Consider the following 26021-nt stretch of genomic DNA (forward strand, 5'->3'; position numbering starts at 1 on the left):
TTCAATAGATCATTCTTAGATCATATTTATGTGTAAGTAACATTTTAAATTATTTTTATTTTTTAAATATGTCTGTGTCTACATGTATATATGAGCATGTATGTATGCACAGATGCACGCAGGTGCCAATGGAGACCAGAAGAGGGTGTAGCATACTTTAGAACTCCAGTCACTAACAGCTGTAACCTGCCCAATGTTAGAAAATCCAACTCTGCTTCTCTACAAGAGCAACAAGTGCTTTTTAACTGCTGAGCCACCTTTCTATTTTAGGTATAATATCAAAAGAGTGTGTGAAGGTAAAAGGGTAGCCAGTGAAAAGGAGTCAGTTATTTCTTCCTGTGTCTAACTTGAATGTGTGTTCTAGCAGGGCCTCAAATTCCTTCTATAGTCACTATTCAAGCACCTAGCAAATAGTTCAGTAAATGGTAAGTGGTCTTTAAACTAAGAACACAATGAACTGAATACTTTTATCACAAATAAGGCAAAGCAAGAGAAACTACCCTGTTTGTATGCCTGGCTTTTACAAACAATTTGTACTCTTTTTAATCTTAATCATTAAAGTGTTTACTTTTAAACTCTTGGTTTCTCCTACTACAAAATGTGTGTTGTTCATTAAAAAAGAAAAAATAGTAACTGCCTACTTGAGAGGACTAGAGGGCATAAAGGCATAAAGAAGTCACATATAGGAAGAATATAACTGTGAATAAAGGAAAAAATAAATAATTACTGTGGCTGCTATTATCCTGTCTATAAACCTTCCTCTCCACTCTCCAGCTCTTACAATTTACCCAGCCTCTTAGAAGTAGTTTGTAATACAAAGGGTTAGAATTCACATTTTATTTAGTGTTCTTTTTCTGAAGTAGAACATACAATATAGTCCAGAATGATCACTAACTCAAGATTTTCCTGCTGCGAGCCCCCCTAGTGCTGGGGTAACAGCCTAAATTCCCAGCCTAAATATATCTTGAAAATATCAGTGACCAGAATTCTAAAATGGGACTGTGAGGATTGCTAGAATGACCTGTGCAGAGCTCTCAAGCCCACTCTCCAACAGCAGACAGGAGAACTGCTCTCACTCTCATTCCTGCAGTGTTACTACTTGAACCACAAATGCTGTTTCCTGCCCCGCCCCTAAAATTGTAAATCCTTGGCAAGACACACTGGGCCAGGAGAATGCACACATTCTCCAATCCTTTCTATTCCTGGCCCTATTCTCTGACTACTCTCAATTCTGGCATGAAGAATCTTTCCTTTACTAGATATCCAATTTGGAAAGGTGTCTTAAGCAGGAGAAGCTTAATTAAAACTCTGTACTGTGTCCTTATCTTGTTAAGATTTATTTTTATTATGTGTAAGTGTTTGTATCTGCATGTGGGTGTGTACACATTAGTGCAGGTACTCAAGGGGGACAAAGGCGTCAGAGCCCCTGGAGGTGGAGTCACAGACCACTGTGAGCTTGCTGGTGTGGATGCTGGGAACTGAACTTGGGTCCTTTAAAAAAAGAGCAAATGTACTTAACTGCTAGCCATCTATCCAGCCCCATTATGTCCCTATCTTAATTAAGGAGATTATCTGACTTTTACTCCACCCCATATTGGAGCTGGAATCCAGGGTTTCAGGTGTCCTAGGCAAGCACTCTAAGCTCCATCACACATTCCAAGAATTTCCTCCTAGTACTTCCCAGGAGTTCCCCTGTGCTTTCACATAGCATCTCAGAAAGAGTGTTCACAAACGGAATGATTCTGCACATCCACTGTTAACCAGCTGTTCTTACTTTATTGATCTCCATATGATCTGTGACAACAGTCTCCTCCTCCTCCTATCATTAATTCCTTTAATTGCTGAAATGGATTCCAAACTATAACTCAGATAAACTACTAAAAATGGCCTCCACCTCCTCTCCTGCTTTCCTCAGTTCCTATGCGCTTTCCAATCCTTTTTAATATTCAGTATTCTTAAATACCCACTGAAGCTCCACCAAGCTTAGTCAGCAAAATCTGACTCTATTTTTTTATAGTGAAGTTGCTTTTCATTTTTGTTTATTTCACTGGTTCCTTTCCCCACCCCCAAACTGTGGCTTCACATTTTTCAAGATTAATATAATTCAAAGATCCTGAGTCAACCCAATTTCTTCTTTTAACTTTATGTAGAAAACTTACAAATCTAAGTTCTAGGGCTGGAGAGGAGGCTCAGCCAATAAAATGCCTGTCACAAAAGCCTACAGACTTGAGGTGTATCCCTAGCACCCACACAATAAGCCAGGCACGGCTTAATAATCCCAGTGCTGGGGAGGCAGAGACAGGCAGATCCCTGAGCCCCAACCTACTCAGTGAGGCTTGAGCTCAGTGAGAAACACTGTCTCAAAAAGTAACTGAGGAAGACATCTCTGGCACTGGGAGAGAGAGAATCAGTAAATCCAAGGTCTGATTAGGGTCTTTGTACATCTGTTGGATCAGAGGCTCTTGTTACACAGCCAAAGAGGGTCTGGAACCCTCCAGCATCCTGACTCAGCCTCCAAAGTGCTAGAATTATAGAAATATGTTGGCAAACATGGCGTTCTGGTTAGTTTCTATGGCAGTATTTCTACCTCCCTCTTCAGTAAAATGCATTACCATCTCATCTAAGTCATGTATGAAAAAATAAACTGTGTTCTCCACTAAGAGAACACTGGTTAGTCAAAAAATTCATTAAAATAATGTTAAATCTGTAACAGTGTCAAATGCAAAGTAGGTGTTTGGTAAATGTTAGTTCCTACTGGTTAAAATTTATTTTACTGAAATGTTTTAATATCTAAGTATAACAGATAAAATGAATTATCAAAATACAGTGCTATAAAATAAAAATAAGTACATAAGTATAAAAGAGTGTGTAGAAATAAGACCCAAATAACCACACTGCTAAAGGATAAAACTAATACAGGCCTATGGTGTCCTGACAGCCAGTGAACAACTGGAAGGCTGCAGCTTTATTCCTATTTCCTAACTTCAGTCCTATTGACTTTTGCTACTTAGTAAAACTAGATTAGGACACAAAGGGAGCACTTTGCCAATACGGTGGGGTCTACTATGGTGATATTTTATTTGTGCTGAAATGTGATTTTATTTGTATGTTAATAAATAAAGTTGCCTGGAGGTCAGAGCTAATAGCAAGCCATAGCAGAAGTCTGGCAGTGGTAGCACACGCCCGTAATCCGATCACATGGCAGGCAAAGTCTGTATGTTCAAGGACACAGCCAGCATGAAGACACACACCTTTAATCTCAATAACAACCATAGAGACCTGGAGGTCTGTATAGACAGGCAGTGACGAGGAGGTCATGTGGTTGGGTTTACAACCAATGAGAAGGCAGAACAGAAAGTCAATAAAAATACAGGCACACAGGAAGTAGGTCTCTTTTCTCAGGGGAAGGACCACAGCAACAGCGAGGGTTAAGAAGGCAGTCTTAGCTCTCGGCTGCTGCTCGATCGCTGGGCTTCTAACTCTGCATTTGGCTCTGTGTTTCTTATTTAATAAGACCGTTCAGAATTACAACTACAGTCTACTGTGACTTTTCTACCCATCTCACCCTAAATTACACATTAATAAGTACAGCTAATTCACCCAAAATCATCACCAAAGGCATGATGAATGCCATGGTAAATGAGAACAAGGCTTCTCCCACCTAAGGTAATACAAGCTTAGTCAAAGAGGTGAGCCGTATTTACAGTCAAACTCTTAAGTATATCCTTCTTTGTTGACTATAGAGAACAGGGAAAACCTTCAGCAAGCAGTAGCTGGAATTCATCTTGAAGAATTAGAATTTTGAAAAAGATAAGGTAGTTCTAGAAGAAAAGAATTAACATATGCTAAAGTCACATGGTCAAGAATGCACTTAGTATGTCATCTGACGAATTCCAAAAGAGATGCTTTCACTGAAGCAGAAAGAACTCACACAGGAACTCGGGAAACAGCATCATGCTTCACTGCACAAGTATTAAATGCTAGGATAAAAGAAACTATAGAAACAATGCTTGGAAAGTCCTTTAAGGAGAATGATGTAACAAAGCTATATTTTAGGAACCCTTACTGATCATTGTCCACTCTATGCTAAAATTACCGAATTTTAGATACAGAATTATGGCTACCAAAATACGTTCCATTTCTTTGATACTGGTAATAAAAGTTAAAGAAATAATAAATAAATCTCCTATCCAACTGCCTTGGGACCAGCTGCCAGCTCTAACTATTTCACCTTTTTTGATATTTAGAAACCTTAGCAATATACTTCACATGACATCTCTACTTCATTGCCAGATCATACTTTTTTCTCCCCAAAACAACAAGAAACCAAACCAAAACAACAAGAAACCAAAACAAAATAACAGCAACAATAACAAAACCAGCATCTCCTCCCACAAAACAAGGCAAAGACCAGTAACCAAAAACACCCTACTAAGCCTTCAATGCTTTATGCAGGTACAGAGATCCTCAACAAAACAGATCAGATCTATGTCAGACATGCTCTAAGTTCCGGCAATGGTCTCAGGAGTAAGAAACGCCAAGAAATCACATGGGTTTTTTTTTTTGTTTTTTTTTTTTTTTTTGGTTTTTCAAGACAGGGTTTCTCTGTGTAGCTTTGCGCCTGTCCTGGAACTCACTTGGTAGCCCAGGCTGGCCTCGAACTCACAGAGATCCGCCTGGCTCTGCCTCCCAAATGCTAGGATTAAAGGCGTGTGCCACCACAACATGGCTTCAACTTCTCTAATTTTTTTATATGGTATTCTGAAACAATCTCTCCCTATGTAGCCCACACAGCCCGGGCCTCAAACTTCGAATTCTCCTGCCTCAGACTACTGTGATTTTAAATGTATGCCACCATACCCATCTTTCAATTCCAAACCAATGGTAACCACATTTTAAAAAGTAAAAAACGAACAGATACAACACTATATACTTAATCTAACATGGTCAATGTTTTCTCTCAGTGTAATAAATATTAAGCTTGTTAATTAGGTTTTAAGATATTTTTGTTTTCATTCTAGGTCTCTTACTCTGTATTTTACACAGGTCAACTCAGACAAGCCACCCTGTAAATGCTACATCCGCACATCTAGTTAGTGGCTACATGCTGGACCATGTGGGATTCAAATTTCAATGAGGTGACTATACAGCATTCAAAGAATTTAGTCTTCTCCATTTTAAATTTATAATCCTGCCCTTTCCTGTGCCTGTTATCTTCAGTCTGGGATTGAGGGTATGACAAAAAATACACTTTAAAATCTTTCTTCTTACATCTCATTTACAAGTTTACATTTCAAAACACTATCTGATGTGTGTAAGAGTAACAAAAAGGTCTAACTGTTCTGTTTCTTCTAATCTCAAAACAGTCATAACAGTACAGTAACACTAATAATAGAACTCTTTCCTTGAGCTGTGCAGCATTCTGCATGAGCCAAGTATGGACAGCTGGGTGGTTCATGATTATCTTTATTCTGCTTTGTATATGCCTAAAATTCTCTATAATGAGAAAAATGAAGGGAGGAAGATAAGGAACAAGTCCAAGGGCTCCTGAATAATAACAATAATGATAATTGCTGTGAGGAATAAATGTGCTTATCGCTTTTGTTGTTACTATGATGCAGAGAGCAATTAAAAGGATCCTCTGAAGAGATTAAAAGATCAACAGCTTAAACCAAGCCTGACTGTAAGAACTAAAACGACAGAATGATCTGTTTCCCTGTGTCAGGTCTGATGACTACTGACACCCATTTCCTTCTGCAGAGGTGACATTCCTATTAGGAAACAGTGATCTCAGATGAGCCATGCTGCCTTGGTCTCCAGGAAAATCACTACCAAGTTCTAATAGCAAACAAAGAACAGCTCTGGACAGATTATTAGATTTATACATATAATTTTAAGCCATTTACATTTTAAAATAAAGCAAATCATGGTAAAAGCTCAGCTCATCTGTATCTGAATCTAGAAGAAATGAAAAAAAAAAAATTAGGTGATCCCAAAAGATAACTTTTATACTTTAAAAACTATTGAGAGTCACTGATAGGAAAAGTCCATGGGAGTATACAGCAATGACAACTAGAGTTCAGAAGGTCAACCTATGAGAACTAAGGGTTCTGTTAGAGGAAACCATCATTCAAGGCGTTATGGAATTACTGACTTTTGAATGAACTGGCTGTCTCTTCTTGTAAACTTCTTGTGCAATAACAGCTATGATTCTCCCCATTTACCGTGCATTTCCATGTAATGTGTACGTGTAATCTCACGATTGCATCTCAATCTTACGGGCACACATAATTATGGCGAGTCTAGAAGATGGTTTCTTATTTAACTATACAATTTTTATGAATAGAAACATACTAAAATATGCTTCATGCTACATCTATTGTTCCATGTGGACTGTAGACACTTAGAGGTCTTACTCTCCATCCTTAGTCACTGACAAGGTAAATACTGGCCAGACAAAATGTCTTCATAGAACTTTCAGAGTGGAATTGCAGGTGCCTGGCCTTGTTAGATCAAAACTCTTCAGAAGAATTATAGTGAACCAGAAGTGATAGTGCAGGTGTCTGGCCTTGGTATATCTTAGTCCTTCTAGAGAACAATAGCACCTGTGTTGCCCTCAGCTTCCTCCATCGGCACCTCCCCACTCTGATTCAAATAACAATTAACTTTCTACACCAGTTTTTAATGCAAGATTTTAGGCTCAGTAGATTAATTATATATAGGTCCTGAGATTCAGGTGACTAAGAGAAAAAGGCTGTTAACTGACTAACCATATCTGGATATTATTAATCACATAAAATAGTACACATATTCTTTGCCTTTTCCTTAAATCTCCCATTGGTTTCTTTCCCTGTAACCTTTTCAGCTATCCCTTTAAGAGATGGCCAGAACTTTTTACAACCTACAGCTGTTGTCAATTACCAATTAAGATAAGTCTTCGCTAAGTGTGACTCGTATCAGAATACTTGTCCCTGAGAGTTTATTTTGCAGTTTTTACTAACAAGCTGTTAATGAATGTGTATGTGTGTGTGTGTGTGTGTGTGTATAATATATATATATAAAATGCTTGGGGGAACAAAGAGGAGAGAAGCTGGAAAAGACCTAGATAGATATGAGAGAACAGCAAGAGAAAATTGATTTAGAGGAACTAAGATGAGGACAGAGATAGAAAGAACTAGATAGATACGAGAGAACAGCAGAAGGGACCGAGAGCAGGAGGGACTGAGAGCAGAAGGGACCGAGAGCAGGAGGGACCGAGAAGAACTAAGTATGAGAACAGAAAAGAAACTGTGTAGATAGAATTGGCTGAGAAGAATAAAGTGAATGGACTAACGAACTCAGTGTGCTCAGATTCATTTGATATCCCTCAGATTAGAATCCTCAGCTGGTTGGTAGACTCTTCCACGGACCCTAGGAGCAAACAATATAGGCTGGACCTTTTATTGTTTGTGTTAAAAAACTTAAGCCATCATTAATTATATCTGGCAACCCTTGAGAGTGTTTCACTGTATTACCTCAGACTAGTTTAATTAGCTAAACTGAAAAATTATACTTCTGTCATTTCTAAAATCTAACTCCAAATCTGAACTAGGGTCTGCAGTGGTTCAGCAGCTACTACCACACTCTGGTATGAGGTTTAACATTCTGAAGCATCCCCAAGTCCTGTTAACCACACTGAGAATATAGGCTACAATAGGCAATAGATGTGGGCTAACCATAATACAATGTGCACAAAGACTAGGTAATGGCAAACTTCCTACAGACATCACATCCAGTTTTTCAGCAGCTTCATCAGCTAATTAAATGTCAAGACAGACTTACCCATGAAACCTTGGAATGCTGCCAGTCAACTACCAAAACTGCTCCTATGTAACTTCGCATGACTAGACATGTCGAAAGAACACATGACAGCAGAACAGCTAGAATGGTGCTGCTACAAGGTTCTACAATGTACACTTCAATTATGCTCTAAATCAGTGGGTCCCAACCTGTGGGTCCCAATCCCATTGGAGGTCATATATTTATCCTGCATATCAGATATTTACATTATGATACATAACAAGTAGCAAAATTACAGTTATTAAGTAGTAACAAAATAATGTCATGTTTAGGCGTCACCACATCATGAGTAAGTATTCAAGGGTCACAGCATTAGGAAGGTTGAGAACTTCTGCTCTAAATGAATTAGTCATTTAGTTTAAATATTCCAGTCAAGATCCAAAATAAAGCAGATCACTAAAAGCTTATATATTAAGAAAGGTGTAATCAGGATTTAGAGAAGTATATCTTATCTTTGATACAATTCCTAAGATACAAAAGTGTAACTGCAGTAAACTGTTGTTTCCAAAGTAGAATAAGCTGAGAGAGAGGGCAGGAGAGGGAGTACTGCACTCAGAAGGCTGAGTCAGGAAGATTACTAGAGGTCAAGAGTTCAACACCAGCCCAGAAAATATAGCCTAATGACAAGTACAAAGAAATGCTCTGGACACAGTAGACAAAATTAAGGGATACCATACGGCTGCTGAAAACTCTGGGCAGTGAGTTACAGAACCACCCTCTAGGTTCTTAGACCTAGTCCAAGACAATCTACATCTGAGTATACACACATGTTCTTATCATGAAGAGAACTACAGTGTGTTAATTATGCTACATAATTTTATATCACTACTGAAAACAATCATGCTTAGAATTAGACATTTCCAGTTACTAGGCTCTTTTCTCAGATAAGAGTTACTGTTGTGACCAAATCTGTTTAAACTTGAATTACTCAGGCAAACTATATAATTAATAACTGATTTCCAAGCCAGGCAGTGGTGGCATACGCCTTTAATCCCAGCACTCGGGAGGCAGAGGCAGGCGGATTTCTGACTTTGAGGCCAGCCTAATCTACAGAGAGTGTTCCAGGACAGCCAAGGCTACACAGAGAAACCCTGTCTCAAAAATACAACAAACTGATTTCCAGATAAAGGCATCATTATGATGAACACTAACAACACAGTCAATTATACTCAATGATTTATGAAATACTTCAGAGAGTTCCACTGTCTTGAAGTCATGAATAAATCAAGAAACACTAATGTGTTAACACGGAAAATTACCTCAATTTCCTCTCATTCTTTTCAAACACAGCTAAAATAAATTCTATTTGCAATCTGAATAGAAAGTGTATCAATTGTAAATACCTTAATATTAAAAGGCAGATTGATTGCTCCAGGACCAGTGAGCACAACTTATACGCAGATACAGATTTTAGATACTCTCTAAAAAGAACTAGAGCTCCTTGGAAAAAGAGCAGATTCTAGGATGGAGACGAGGGATGTAAGATGAGACTGGGATATACTATTATAGAAGTGGATTTTAAAAAGATAGAGGCTCCTCAAAAACTTAAAAGGATATAATCCAGCAATCCCATTTTGGGTACATATCCACAAGAAATGACAACTCGCTCTCCAAAGGACATTTATACTCCATCTGTTGGAGACTTCACAACAACCAAACATGATGGGCATCAACAGATGAACGGGCTGCAGCAATGCAGCCTATAGATACACAAATGCAATATTATTCAGCCTTAAACAATCATTTTAAAAGTGGAAGTGATCAGATGATAAAAACAAGTGCCCGGTGACATAATACTCTACGATCTTAGTGACAGACAGCAGAATGGTAGCTGTTTCATGCTGGAAAATTTAAACAGGACAAGAGAAGCTGCTATAATTGCTGTGGATGATGAAATACATTAAAAAGATCTGCTGTGAGTTCGATCGGGAGTGGGAGCGGAGAGCGGACCCCAGAGAGCCCTGAGAGCCCCACCGCCGCCGCCGGCCTAGTCACCATCACACCCCGGGAGGAGCCACCGGCCCCAGTCACCACCACAGCAACTATGGGCAGCCAGGCCGAGACCCAGCAGCCGCCCGCAGCCCCCGCGGACACCAAGGCGGCTCCACAGGCAGCGGCGCAGGGAGTCGGGCGCCGGCAGGGACAAAAAGGTCATGGCAACGAAGGTTTTGGGAACAGTAAAATGGTTCAATGTAAGGAACGGATACGGTTTCATCAACAGGAATGACACCAAGAAGACGTATTTGTACACCAGACTACTATAAAGAAGAGTAACCCCAGAAATACCTTCGCAGTGTAGGAGATGGAGAGACTGTGGAGTTTGATGTTGTTGAAGGAGAAAAGTGTGCGGAGGCAGCAAATGTTACAGGCCCTGGTGGAGTTCCAGTTCAAGGCAGGAAATACGCAGCAGACCGTAACCATCATAGACGCTATCCACGTCGTAGGGGTCCTCCACGCAATTACCAGCAAAATTACCAGACTAGTGAGAGTGGGGAAAAGAACGAGGGATCGGAAAGCGCTCCTGAAGGCCAAGGCCAACAACGCCGGCCCTATGGCAGGCGAAGGTTCCCACCTTACTGCTTGAGGAGACCCCAGGGGCGTCGACCACAGTATTCCAGCCCTCCTGTGCAAGGAGAAGTGATGGAGGGTGCTGACAACCGGCGTGCGGGGGAGCAAGGTAGACTTCAATACAGAAACTACAAAATGGCACTAGTGTCAACCTCCTGTTGCTGATAAGTGCATTATGATCATGTCACATGATTCTTCAAAGTGAACAGGTTTTAAACTGAGGCAGCAAAGCACAGCATACCAAAAAAAACAAACAAACAAAAAAAAAACCCACTATGGGGAAAGAGGAGACAAGTTCCATTCTTTTTCTCGAGCAAATAAAAGACCAACTGAACAACAACAACAAAAAACCCAATATTCCTGAATTTTCAGAGAGAGGAGACTGGGTCAGAACAATCAAAGACCTCTGATATAAAGACATTTTTTTAGAAACAAATAATGGCTAATTTTATGACATCTGAAAACAGCTTCCTTTTGTTCAAAAGCAGTGAAACTCTGAGAACCCAGAAAGCACATATACTGGCTCACTGTAAGCTAGTAAAAATTTTGAGGCCTATGTGGTGGTTTGAATGAGAGGTTCCCTATAAGTTGTTGGGTATTTGGGTACTTGGTGCCTAGTTGGAGGCTGTTTGGGGATTGTTGGTGATTGGGAGGTGTGGCCTCGCTGAAGGATGTGTGTCACTGGAGATGGACTTTGAGGTTTTAAGACTTGGGCCACTTCAAACTCACCTTTCTGCTTCCTGTTTGTGGACTGAGATGTGACGCTCAGCTGCCCCAATGCCATGCCTGCCTGCTGCCTGCTCCTCAAGTCAGTGGCAGACTCTAGTGTCTCTGTAACTCTAAGGCCCAATAATCCCTTCCTTCTGTAAGCTGCCTTGTTCATGGTGTTTTACTAGCATAATAGAAAAGTAACTCCAACAGCATAGAATGATTTACTTTTAAAACTCTAAGATTAACACAGTAGCTAAAACTCAGGAGTGGTATTACAGATTTTCACCGAGTATCAAAGCCAAGTTAACAGAGTTAGATCAAAAATTAGTTTAACAAATAAATCACAGGTTCACATTATTTTCTTGTGGTGGTGGTGTGTTCATGGGGATTGGCATCAGAGCCTGACACATGCTAAGTGCTCTCCCCTTGAGCTACATTCCCAGCCCTTTGGGCTTGCATTATCATACTCTTTGCAGGTCTAAATTGTTGTATTACAGACCACATTTAAAGTAGAAGAGCCAGGAGGGGGCAAGCTGAAGAATCCTTTTTTTCCCCCCATCACAGAGACCTTTCAAAATGAACAGAGATGAAATCTTTAAATAGCTGTTGATAACTGTAAATTGATGTAAGAAAACAAAACTCCTACATCTATGAATTACTCAGTCTACAGCAAACAGGTTCTCAAGAAGTCTCCAAGCAACCATCGTTTGCCATTGCTTGGTCACCTACCCTTTCCAACCCTTCTAAAGACAGTAAAAATAAAATATCAGTGACCTCTTAACACTACAGCAGGTTCCCACAGCTTAAAAAAAAAATCTTCAGCCCCTTAAATAGTATTTTACACAGACTCTATTAGTCAAAAGGAATTAATGTGTTTGGCAAGCATCAAACAACAGCTTTACACATTTATTTAACCTGCTGTTTTTGTTAGTAATGGAATAGACTGTATATAGGAGCTGTAAAACTCTGTCCTCTGGGCATGACACGGCCACTGCAGTCTTTAAAAGAGAGCAGCTATGATTACCCACAGGCGATCCTCATTAACAATCTATTATAGAAGGGGGGCTCGCTAGGCAGTTAATAAGGCACTCAAGGAAATGGGGGTACATGAGGCCCCACCGCTCCTCAAGAATACATAAGTAGTCATCATTTTGGCAAAGACTCTTCTTTGTGGTGTTCCCTATAAATTATCCATGCTCCCATAGGTGACCCCTCAGCCATGCTTCTGTAAGTAGCCCACGTTAAGCTCACAGGCTCACCAAGCTAGAACTGAAAGAAATCGTTTCTTCAGTCTATCATTCACTGGTCTGCTATCTGGAGTGAACTGACATCTGGTCACACCTCCCCAAAAATCATGGACAGTTTAGCAGGAAAGGTCCTTTCAGAAAACCTGAGTTACTAAAGAGCTGCAGCTCCCAACAAGTTTCTTTATGTTAGCAGTGATTAACTATGCAGCAAATAAAAACCAAAAATGCATGCCGTCTGTGATCCAAATTCCTTTTAGCAATTCTCCCAAGGCAAAGTAAATTATCCTTTCTTAACCTAAGAGACAGTTAAGACAATAAACATCAGAAACGTTACAGCTAAAAAGAACCTTAACTATTATTTGGTTCAAATGGTCTTATCAGCCAAAATACAAACACTAAAGATTGTGTAAATTATCTAAGGTCATCCACTTAAATATAAATAAGAAATGAAGGTAAAGGCCCAGTACTGTAAAATGTTTCAAAAAAATAATTTGAGATTATCACTCTTCACTACTAAACACTGACATAAACTTGAAGGTGCAGACTCCAAGTAAGATAAGGGTTAGACAGACGGCTCAGTAGTTAAGAGCACTGATTGTACTTCTAGAGGTCTTGAGTTTGATTCCCAGCAACCACATAGTGGCTCACAATCATCTGTAATAGGTGGGATCTGATGCCCTCTTCTGGCAAGCAGGCATATATACAGACAGCACTTATACATATTATTTAAAAAAAAAAAAAAAAAAAAAGGTAGTAAAATCAATGCCTCTTTTCCCTGAGAGTCCAAAGCCCAAAGGAATAAAGTAATTTTAGGTGGTGAAGGTGGCCAATGGCTCATGGCCTTGTACATACGAGTTAAATACTACACCACTGAGCTATGCCCATAGCCTAGGAATAAAATACTTTAGAAAGAATAGGACTGAAACTAAAAACATCACTGTACATATTAAATGGTTTTATATTAAACACAAGATGTAAAACCAAAACAGCAGAACATTTTTTAAAATGGTTCAAGAGCAAGTTCAACTACAGGCTACTAAAATGCTAAGAACCAAGATGCATTAGATTGTTCTGAAATTATACATATGAAACTGTCCAAAGTCCTAACTGAAGTGAATTGCTCTCTTGCCTGGTGAGGTTATAGGGTTTGCTGTGGCAGTTCAGGAGAGCGCTATTACACATATCTTTGAGGCTCTCTTTGCATATACTTGAGTCCAGACTGTGTGTGTATAATGAGACAACAGAGTGATTGATGAACTGCTCTGGCTTCTGTAGGTTGTAACACATTAAGTAATGTTTCTACTACTGTTATATCAACAAACTTTCAACAGGAGTTCACAAACCCTTATATACCCCTAAAGGATATAAAATGACAGAATAAGGCAAAACTGTGCTTGAAGAATCTAATGACAGAGTTTTAGCAATCCTTCTTCTGTGATCAGATGTCAGGAAGATGTGGAGGAAAACATATATTCACAAACATACACACAATGTTAAAGAAGTACAAATGGGCAAAGATTTAGGAATTTAAATACACTATCTCAAAGACTTCTCAAAATGAAAGTATAATCAATTTTAAGGAATTCTGGACAATGAATGTTACAAACTGGCCAAGACTCAAAAGGAAACACTCACTGACACTTGGCATATAAAGTCAAGAGCTTTCTATTAATAAAAGATAATTGTATCATTATAATTTCTTAATCTTAGAAACCAACAGCAAGGAAAAACAGCATAGACAGATCCATGGGTATTCTGACAGACAAACACATTATGTAGGCTAGAAATGTGAGACAAAGAAATTCCTTTAAAAAGAAACCTGAATACTTGGAAAAGAATTTTCCTTATTAGGGACTGATAAACCAGAGGACGTTGTCATCAGAAGAAAATGTAGCCCAGCAATTTCAGGTTCAGAATATGAAACAGAACATTCACCAACTGCCAAGTTTTCAACACACCACACAGACAATAATACCTCTTTTATTCAAAACTGCTACAGAAGGCCCTAGTAATCTGTCTTCCCCCATCCCCTAAAAAACAGTGCCATGTATCATCAGATCTGGACTATACAACCTATAGATACGGTATTATCAAAGTAAAGGACCTTACAATAAGAGATTTCAAACAAATCTATGTGTTCAAAAGACAAGAAAATCTTTTTAGCTGTAACTACCAAGTGTTGTTACATTCTGAGTAGAAGCTCAGAAATACAAGAGAGGACAAATAAAAAGCCCTATGAAAACAGACTGTGAAGAAATTTTAGTTATGATATCATTATTTTGATAAAAGAATGATCCAACTTAATTTTTTAATTAGTGAAATAAGTATACAATGAGAAAGCATCCTCAAGAAAACACAATATAACTGGATAGGGTGATACACTTTTGTAGTCTCCCAACACTTGGGAGATCAAGACAAAAGAATAAAGTTGAGGCCAGTCTGAGCAATGTAGGTACCCATTCTCAAAGACTCAAAAAAACAAAAAAACAAAAACAAAAACGAACAAACAAAAAACCACGCTCTAACAGTACTTTAATTTTATACCATGCAAGGACTGCTTTAAAGTATGAATGACATATCTTTACTATTAGTAAGCAGTATTGCAGGTACCAGGTACAAACCACATTTGGGGCAGTGATACCTGACCAAAAAGATGTGAATGTTATCAAAATTATAATGTCTTTCCAATAACTAGAAGTCATATAAAAGAGAAATAAAGGTTTTTGACATCTCCCTTACCAGAAAAATTGAAACTTCTTTCTGCTAGTACAAGAAGCCATGAAACACTAAGGCTGGGAGTCTAAGGAACAAAGTGTAAACGCTACGGAAGGTCTGCTCACAAGATGATGAGAGCATTCCCATGTACTGCAGAAACAGCAGGACAAGCACCAGCTTGCACCTTTAAACACCACCCACAGCTATGCATGCACAGCAGCTGCTGACCTAAGGGAGCAGACTATCCTCAACTACACATCTTTATATGGAAGAAGCATGGCGCCAGTTTTAAGTGACATCATTAACAATATTCCGTACCCTGCCTCTGTAGAAGCCAATTCTAAGTGTCATGACATCATGAACAACATTCTGCGTCCTGCCTCTATTTGTAGAAGCCAATTCTAAGTGTCAAGAAAATCTAGTCTCCCTTTCTACAGCTCTGTAAGGAAGAATCTAGTCTGAAAGTTAGGGCTCCCCGTACTTTTCCCTCATTTCTCTGAATCCTCAGTCAACACAAACAACCAGCACCTGCCCCTTCAACAGAAAGAGGGGGAAGCAGCTCCAAGTCCCACCCACTGAGGGATCGAAGGCCTGCTCGTTCCTAGCACTTCTTTGTCCTCCACTCAAAACACAAGAAATTACTGTGCCACAGAATAATTTACCAGATAACTATCTTTTCTTCAGAAGCAAACAGGGCTACAATAGCCTGATATTCCCTTACAGCCCCAGGAGTGAGCAGCTACCACCCCTTTGATTAAGCTGGGAAACTTTTTTGGAAGGCAGGATCAGAAGGGATCTTACCATCCACACTAGGGTCAGAGAAGTACCCAGAAACTGCTGCTATATAACAAGAGTCTAACAATCAAACTTTAAAATTACACACCTTTCCCAAAATTGTCAAGTTTAATATTATCTGCCTATTCTCAAGCACAGGGAGATGGAAATGCCAGGGGCAAAAGTTTCCATAATCCCTACTAGTCTCAGGATAGAAAATGGATGCTTTTCCTCCATGAAATGCTATGCTTTTACAACTCAGTCTACTATCCATCGGCAACTTTACACATTAGTGTAGAAGGGATTAACAAGCAAGGTATAGTGGCACACTGTAGTCCAACCCTCTGAGGCTAAGGCACGAGAATCACTGCAGCCCAGGACAACAAAGCTTGGGCAACACAGTCAAGATCAAAGAAAGACCAAAAAAAGGGAAAGAAGGAAGAAGGCAGAGGAGATAAATAGGAGTAACTGCTGTGTTCTAGATGCGTTTGAAAAGAAAGGGCGCCGGGCGGTGGTGGCGCACGCCTTTAATCCCAGCACTTGGGAGGCAGAGCCAGGCGGATCTCTGTGAGTTCAAGGCCAGCCTGGACTACCAAGTGAGTTCCAGGAAAGGCGCAAAGCTACACAGAGAAACCCTGTCTCGAAAAAACCAAAAAAAAAAAAAAAAAAAGAAAAGAAAGGGCACGAGCATCAACATCTAACTTGTGAAGCATATCAAGATCTCCAGAGGAAAAACGGGAAGCCTTTCTGTAGTTTCCTGAGAGTAAATTTATCACTGTCAAAGGGAGGATGGACTGCGGACTGTACACACACCCTTCTTGAGGGGGAGGCAAACGACTAGCCTCTGTGTGCTAGAACCCAAAGCCTTGTGCATGTTAAGCAAGGGGACAAATACCACCACAGGGAAGAAGTAGAGAAGGGGAAGAAATAATACCACTGCATACACAATAAATTCTATTTAATCAATAATTACGTATTCACTTTAGGAATAAATTCTAATTTTGCTATTTGAAGGCCACTCAACTACTTGTGACTCTGACTAAATTTATGTGTCTAAAATAATATACCTCAAAGTGGGAAAGAAAACTAACATATTCTCAGTAAGAAGCAACACCTTTCTTTTTAAGCCAATCAAAATCAACTAAAAAAGACAAAACCAAATATAAAAATTTTAAAAACTCTACGGTAAAATTTCAGTACTGGACACTTGTAGGACACACGAGCTTTTAACTGTCTTCCTATGTGCTCATGTAGGGTGAGTGATGTACAGTTAAGCAAACAAAGCTAGCAACCTGTCTGAAACAGGAATCTATCATCTCTGCCCTGTTAGCACTCCCCTCCAGCTGCTGAAGGTCCAAACACTAATCTGGACTGGGATGGGGTTGTGCACTGAAACTCTAGTCAAGGAGAAACGTTACAGTTAGGCCACACAAAACTTTCTGTTAATGGAAACCAGCTGTAAGGAGAAAAATGTCCTTTCCAATATTTGAGACTGGTGAGGTATTAATGGGCTTCTTCAATTCCAAGTTTCCACTCGGGAAGGAAGGCCTTTAATTCATTATTCCCTGAGTGTCCTGGTACTCCTCAGAATTACCTTTCTAAAATAACTGTTCCATGGTGCAGATTGTATATCCCTAAGGTATGTGCAAGGGGCTGTCTATAAAGAGTTCTTTTCTTCAAAGCCATTCCTTATATGAAAAGCCACGAATCTCCAAAAGAACAGTTTAATCCACACTCAGCATCAAGGGTGTGCCATTTACAAGACATTCTGATAAAATATTTACTACTGATTATTTTCACCATAATTCTATTTCCCACAAACTTAATTCTATTATTTTGGTAAATCTTTTTCTCCTATATAGTCCACAAATTAACTTAAAACTTGTTTTTAATATGGTATGGCAGCACATGCCTGTAATACCAGCACTTGGGAAGCTAAAGAAAAAGAATCATGGATCTGAGACTAGCTTGACCTACACAGTCAAACGATGCCTCAATAAACAAACAAAATTTTTGTTTTTTCGTCACAAACTGAGTACTTAATATATTCCACTACCAAATCAAAACCAAAAACAACAGGAAGTTATACACACACACCATCTATATCTATATAGGTAGATATATCTATATACCTATACAGGTAGGTAGGTAGGTAAATATTTTCCTCTATGGAACTTATATAATTTCAGTTTGCAGAAACTGGCTCTAGGAAATTCAGGTAGCAGCTTTACCCAAAATGAAGCAAATCATCTACAAAAGTTGTTAAGAGCAGAAATGGTGAAACGTACATTTCCTATACCAACACAACTCAGAAATCCTAAGAGTAGGTTGAAGAAAATCCATTATCCCTAGAACTGTGAACACTCAGGAAGACTTCTAGAAACGACATCCTGAACTCTCAGACAACTGTTGAGAGGCTATGTGAATCAAACTATTAATAACCCAGAAACCATTATAAAATTGGTTTCAAGTATTTTTTTATAAAGAAAGAAACAAACAAACCTCAATTTTGTCTGTTTTGGCATCTCCCCAGTATATTGTGCCTTCATCATAATCCAGAGCTAAGCCATTTGGCCAACCAAGGGAAGTGTTAACAAGAACTACTCGGTCAGAACCATCCAGTGCCGCTCGTTCGATTTTCGGGATTTCTCCCCAGTCAGTCCAATACATGTACCTATAGAAGCATATAAAAAACGAGCTGAAAGATAATAAAAGTGAAACTAATTCTACATATTATATTATCATCAGTCAATGCCATAGAAGGGAGGGAGACAGGGAAGGAGGGAGGGGGGAGAGAAGGGGAAGGAGGAAGGGAAAGAGGGAGGGAGGGGGAAAAATAACATAAGACTACTTAAGCTTTGGCAGAGTAAGTTTCTAATATGTATCACGGCATTATATAAGCACACTTTCAGATCAAAATCGCTCTCCAGAATTGATGAAAAATGTCTCCCCATATTATTTCTATTTTTTGTAATACATTTCTTCTTCTTCCCATGAAGTACCACTCTTGCTTGACGGCTTGTCAGCTCTGGTACAGAAAGTTACCTAGTATAAATAGTCAGGTGACAAACTGAATTGCCCAAATAACTAATACTGTGGCACTAAGCAATCCCTGAGGCTCCTGGATGTCTAAGTGGCACTCGGATACTGTGAACACTGAGGTATAACATCTATCACTGTATCAGCCCTCAGAATCACCTCACAGTAAAAGAGCACTGGAAAGACAGAGAAAGCGGTTTCTTCCCTGGACTACATTCACTCACAAAAACATGGAGAATAAAGCAATTCCCAAGGTTTTCAAAAGTGAGTCATTCATGTACCAAGGAATATAAAGTAATATAATTCTCACAATAACTACTGAAATAGAATAAAATTAAATCCACCATGGGAGGGGGAGAAATTCTGAAAATAATTTCTTTCTACATTTTTCATGACCATGATATAATCTGAGCAAAATCTACAGACCACAGCCAAATCAACAAATCTAACTTAATTTAGAAATAAAAATTACTAATTACTCAAGATATTCCAGGAGATTTTTAAAAAGTGACCATTCTTGGAGACCATATTCTTTTTTTTTTTTTTTTTTTTTTTTTTTTTTTTGGTTTTTCGAGACAGGGTTTCTCTGTGTAGCTTTGCGCCTTTCCTGGAACTTACTTGGTAGCCCAGGCTGGCCTCGAACTCACAGAGATCCTCCTGGCTCTGCCTCCCGAGTGCTGGGATTAAAGGCGTGCGCCACCACCACCCGGCTGAGATCATATTCTAACCACTGCCCTCTAAAGCTGATGTGGCTCTTTACTGGAGAACAACAAGCCCCTGTAGCTCTTGTGGCCCGAGCTGCTGCCTCTAGGTACTTGCATAAACAGATTACTAACATAAACGCTTCTTACCCAACCATGGGATCTAACACAATAGCCCGGGGCTCCTCTAAGTCCTCTGAAATCAAGATCTTCCTCATGGTCCCATTGAGCCGTGTCACTTCTATCCGATCAGTGCCAGTGTCTGTCCAGTACAGGTTTCTTGCAACCCAGTCAACAGCAATACCATCAGGATGAGCAATCTGGGCAGTGACCACAAACTGGCTGCCAGATCCATCTATAAAGGAACGACGGATGGCCCTCACTTCATCATCAGTCCAGTAGATATAGCCTTCTACAGGATCGTAGTCTATGGCAATGGCATGCCGGATGTCTTCTAACTGCAGGACAATGTCAGTAAAATCTGGTGTATCCAAAGAAATGCGTCTCAAGTCTGTCCGTCGGGCTAAAAGCAATAGTTCAGTGGCACCTAAAACAACAGAGCAAAATCAATCATTTTAATGCCTCAGGCAAAATGTAGCCATTCTATATAAAATATGCAGAAGTCCTCAGAAATTAAATTAACTGAGCTTATTCTACTCTCTTTAGAATAAAACTAAAGAGGGATACTGTGAAACAGAAAAGTCAATGCAAACTCCATAATGGCTAACCTCTCCAAATCAAGTCTTGATTGATCCACACTTGCTTTCATTTACTAGATAACCCCTGGAAAATAAAGGTACATAAAAGTAATCAACTATCATTTTATTCCTCATAGCTAAGTATTAATGGAGGAAGAAATCTGTAGAATACAGATCCTTTATTCAAGAAGCATGTTTTAAAGGGTCTAAAAGAAAGGCTGAGAAAATAGTAAAGTGCTTGCCTTATAAGCATGAAGACCCAAGTCTGATCCCCTCAACCCATATACAAAAAGCCAGTCATGGTGGCAATGTAGTAGCAATCCAGGCAGAAAGGTAAAGATGAGTAGATCCCTGTGTATCACAGGGCACCCAGCTGAGTCTACTTGGCAAATTCCATGCCAGAGACCTGCCTCTGAGGAGGAAAAAAGAGGTGATGGCACCTGGAAAGTGATACTTGAGTTTGTTCTCTGGCCTCCATGCATACCCATAAACATGAACAGACATGTACATGCAAGAGTGTGCTTATATATGTACACACACACACACACACACACACACAATGTTAAAAAAAATCTAGGATAAGAATGTTAAAAACTGACTTTTGAAACAGAAGACAGTTATAGTGTATGTAAATTATCTCCCAGGGAAGCTGTCTTAAAGGAACACAGACCAATAGCTGACAGCCCTGAGGACAAGGGATGCTCTGGAGAAGGAACAGCAGCATTGGAAAGAGGGAACCTAAGAAGTGCAGTAGTGTTAAGAGTACTTGAGCCAATAAAATCTAGTTCAAGCAGGGATATAAACTAAGATGAAACACAGAACCACTCTAAGCCTAGACTCAGCTAAATTGTAAAGGTTGCTGTCAAAATTAAAGATAAATAGATATAAAATTCAGGAAGGTACTAATCATAAAAGCATTCAATAAGTATCAACTAATCTATCATTAAAAATAAAGACTGAGTTATAAATCAGATTTCTGAAATATTTAACATGAATTAAGATCCAATGAAAACATAATTAAAAATAAAAATAGTAAGCTCAGTATTTTTGTTTATTTTTAATGTTCAAGTAAACCACCAGCAAAATAATCATCTAAAAGGCTAATCATGTAAACTGTCAACTGAATGAGCAAGGAGAAAAAACCCCAGCTAAAATACATGTGTAAAGAAATACTGGCCCATGAATTTAAATTGAATTTGGAATCATGGCTGCAAAGGCAAGAAGAGGAGTGAAGGTTTCGGCACCAGCTCTCTGACTGCAGGGCTGACTAAACATGAACTCCAACGTGGAGAAAAGGAAACACAGACGGAATCTGCAGGCAAAGCAGGAATGATCCCACACAACTCACTGCCCCTGCTTACTGACAAAAGGAGTCAGTTCAAACTTTGTAAAGAATTCACAGGACTATTAATATGAGCAAGGCGATCAAAAACCATAGTTAACTTCAGGCTAGTAGGTGCTAAATATGCATCTGAAACTCAAAACTGGTTAAGCGTGTACGTATGTACCACTGTGAAGAAGATAAACTTCCATTGCTGAAATAAATCCTCTTTTTCAACCTCAAGGTACATTTTTAAACAGAAAAGCAATGTTACAAAAACTCTTTTGTTTAAATTGAAACCAAATCACTGTTTCCCATGGAAACCATCTGACAAGAGTCAGCCAGCATCACCTTTGACTATGAGGATAATTTATCAACGCCAACTCATAATAAACATCCACTAGGTTGACTCAATTCCATCTCACTGACTCGCTGACCTCCTTGCCAGGAGCTCTCTAACACACTCTGGAATAAAGGCGCCTGGCCTTTCAGAGGTAGATAAAGAAGCCGCTTCACGTACAATTTTCTTACCAGGTTTTGCTGGTTATCAGAATGGTGACCCATAGGGTAAGAATGAAAAATAACATCCTCATTAAGACAACAAGAGCTGGTGTTCTCCCAAACTACAAGCCCCTTGCAATGTCCTAAGCCAGTGCCCTTCTCCCACATGTCCTCTGTCTACAGGAATTAGTAAGAATGAGGAGAAGAGGCCAAGTGGACTGGCTGAGTTAAAAAAATTAAAGTTACTTTAAAAGTACAATGAGGAACTTTTTCTTAGGATCCTTCTTTGTCATTAAAGAGCAGTCAAAAATATCTCTTACTCTTCACAATAAAAGTTGAATAAATAATTTTCCTTCAGTTTCTTATTTACAAGTGTTACCCGCCTATTATGAGATTGTGATTTCAGTGAATATGAAATTTAGCCACGAACAGAAATAGTATCTGTTTGTCGGTTTTGTTTTTTCCAAAAACAGCATGTTTCTAAGTACTAACTAAATGAAATAACATAAAATAAAAATAAAAGATGACACAAAACATAAGCCATCCCTGCTAACAGCCATCTGAGAGGCTCCCAAAGCACTGCCAACGCTAGAGCTTACAAAAGAAATGAAAGTTGTTCATAAAGAATCCAACTGCTCTCACAATTTTCTTTCCCTTGGATAATAACAATCTTACCATCTTTGCAGGTTTTTCCATTCTCCAGAAGCTTGACCCCAGTTGGACAAGCACACTGATAAAAAGGCTTGAGCGGAGACATCAAACACAAATGGGAACAACCGCCATTATCAATTCCACATGGATTTGTAGCTGTCGAATATAAATCAGACTGATTAATACCAATGATGAGGGATGACCTCACTCACTCTAGATACACAAAGGTTAACAACCATAACATAAGCAATGGTGATAAACCAAAATGAACACCAAATTTCATCCAGGTGCTTGACTACCAACCATCTGTAAGGAAAGGAATTAATTAGTGAAAAATTACTTAGCATTTTTTTATCCAAAGAGGAGTATTAAGAAGAAAAGCAGAAGGTCCTTGCCCTAGTGGAGCCTACAAACTTTATCAGTGAGCCAAAATAATAAACTATGAAAATGGAAAGAAAACAAGGAAGCTAAATACTATATCGTACATTCCCAACTCTAAGAGGGTAGACACTCAATGAGGAAATTAATCTTGGTGTTTAAAAAGCTGGGAAAAAATAAAAACCTTCACAGAATGCATGGGGCCCAGCAGGCATCTTGAAGTACATACAGGAGGGGACATTCTGAACACTGGGTGTGGTAAAAAGCCTTCAGAATAAAAAATTAGAGACCAGGCACTGGGAAGCAGTAAGAACACTATTAAACAGAGGCTAAGGTTTCTGTAGATGGGTAGGAACATCAAGAATGGGAACACGCTGTGGCAGAGGGTATGAAAGCCAAGAAATACAATTAGAATGTTGGAAAGCCATCCTTTGGAATGAACAAGATGAAAAGATAAGTTCAACGGAGTAGAGGAGGGAAAGGGACACACAGAAAGATGGGCAAAATGGCACACACCCAAAACCCCCACCGGGAACGGGAACACAAGGCTCAGTCTCAGGTACAGTGAGATGGGGCAGTGTGAGACACATGGGATCCTGTTTTCCTTTTATTTTTATTAGACTGAGTTGCAGCTTAATGGTTTGTCTACAATGTACAAAACCTAGGGTCAGCCTCCAGCACTGCAAAACACAATGAGAGAGAAAGCAAGAACGAGAACTGCTGTGGATATCATTCTGTATAAATAAAACACTGATTGGCCAGTGGCCAGGCAGGAAGTATAGGCGGGACAAGGAGAGAGGAGAATTCTGGGAAGTGGAAGGCTGAGTCAGAGACACGGCCAGCCGCCGCCATGACAAACAGCATGTGAAGATGCTGGTAAGCCACAAGCCATGTGGCAAGGTATAGATTTATAGAAATGGATTAATTTGGGATATAAGAACAGTTAGCAAGAAGCCTGCCACGGCCATACAGTTTGTAAGCAATATAAGTCTCTGTGTTTACTTGGTTGGGTCTGAGCGGCTGTGGGACTGGTAGGTGACAGAGATTTGTCCTGACTGTGGGCCAGGCAGGAAAACTCTAGCTACAGAGAACAATAGAGACAGGAAAAAAAACAGCCAAGCCTGTGAACACTGTAGAAATGGATATATTGAAATAATATTCATGGAAATATCAACATAAGATGGAGAGCAACATAACAGAAGACATAAACATAAAACAGAACATCATCAAGAAAACTGAAATTCTCAAACCAGTAAAACAAAGGATCAACTGTGCCACTTAAAATGGGGTTCTGGAGACTTTCTGAGGACTAACCATGAGAATACAAAGTTCACAAAGGACTAAATAAACATTTTTACATAGATTAACACATCTATTTTAAAATGCTTTTAGGAATTCACAGTCATCAGACTCCAATGTAACACATTCAATATTTGATTATCTCCCCCCTAAATGGAAAGAACTAATACCAAACAACTCAAAATCCAAGCACTCTCCCTTTTTGGCTATGGAAAACTATTTGAAATATACTCAGACACATGCCAGACATTTATTTAGACACAAGTGCCAAACATTTACCATTCTCATATTCCTTTTAAAACCCAAATCCATTCCTCTCTTACAAGGGGTCATTGTCAGCAGACACAGCCCTGTGTAACCAAAAACAGAAGCAAAGCTAAAAGGAAAAACACACAGACAGAGAGAAGGAGTGCATATGAATGCTTAAGGAGTAGTTTATTCAGTACACCCAGGTACTGGAATTCATCAGCCAGGTTAACAGAGGTTTCCTATTAAATCAGTATTTTTTTTTAAGCACACTCACATGAACACATACAAGAATAGTGAGAAGAAACATGAACAAGAAATGCATTTATGTATAAACTTAGCATTCTTAATTTTTAACTCATTTCTCTTCTCCACTTCTTTTGTCCCAGCCCCAAATAAAAGACAAGCTATTATGCAGTAAAAAGTATCAGGCTGCAAGGGTTTAGACTGGTGTTAAACTGAATTCTGTTTGTATGCTTTTCCTCTGTTATCCCTCCTAACGTGTTTGGATATGCCCTTCCTCCTCCCGGACCTCACTAAAGCCAGATAACAGAGTGCTACAGAGCTGTTCCAACCTGGAATTTAAAAATCCAGATCACTTACCATTTGGCTGCCTCTGTTGACTGAAAGCATGTATATCCATGGGAGAGAAGATGTTAGAATGGATTTCACGCAGACCCTCGCCAGTATACTTGTTGCAAGCCAAAATAGAGTGTGTATTCCAGTCAGTCCAGTACAATGTGTCCTCAAATAACGTCAAGGCAAAAGGATGTGGAAGGGAACCTTTAACCACTGCCTGCCTATTAACACAAAAAGAAAAACTCAAACTTCTAAAATTGTCTTTTATGAAAACATCATAAAAGATCATCATCACTCAGCAATGAAAGGAGTTCATATCAACACGCAGACATACTAAGGAGCACATACCTGTAGGTTAAAACTATATGTGAAAAACAATTCAAACAGCAAATTCAAATGTTTTCAAGTTGTCAAAAAGCTCTAACCAAATATTCAGAATGGTCCCTGCCTTGGCAGCAGGCCAAGGCAGTCACAAGACAGAGAAGGACACATTTTAACACTGCTGTCAGCCTCCTTCTCAACAACTGCCTCTGGACTCACACTTTCTATTCTTCGTGTAATTAACACTAACAGGAAAAAAGTAAGCAAGGAGGAAAATCCCGGGGTGACAGCGGCACCAGGCAGCAGATTTCACGAGACAAGAGGTCTGTCCCTTCTGGATGTGTGAGAACCAAGAGCTGAGCCTGTTTTTCAATCTTAGGATTTTAACAACTGCAGCTGAAAACATACACATGATGCTAAAAAGACAGGCAGG

The 26021-nt window shown here is 39.3% G+C and overlaps 1 protein-coding gene and 1 pseudogene across 1 annotated transcript in view; one reads left to right on the forward strand and one right to left on the reverse strand.

The window, feature by feature from the left end:
• Positions 1-26021, reverse strand: part of Lrp6 (LDL receptor related protein 6) — a 133346-nt gene that overhangs the window by 48522 nt on the left and 58803 nt on the right. The window contains exons 4-7 of the mRNA XM_059258701.1: positions 25292-25488; positions 22790-22921; positions 19745-20141; positions 18357-18528 (exon numbers count right to left, since the gene is read on the reverse strand). Of these exons, the coding sequence (XP_059114684.1) occupies positions 18357-18528; positions 19745-20141; positions 22790-22921; positions 25292-25488 (898 nt within the window). The remainder of the gene's footprint in view (positions 1-18356; positions 18529-19744; positions 20142-22789; positions 22922-25291; positions 25489-26021) is intronic.
• On the forward strand, positions 9884-10572 carry LOC131905573 (Y-box-binding protein 1-like; annotated as a pseudogene).

This window comes from Peromyscus eremicus, chromosome 3 (genome assembly GCF_949786415.1).
Source record: "Peromyscus eremicus chromosome 3, PerEre_H2_v1, whole genome shotgun sequence".
Lineage (NCBI taxonomy): Eukaryota > Metazoa > Chordata > Mammalia > Rodentia > Cricetidae > Peromyscus > Peromyscus eremicus.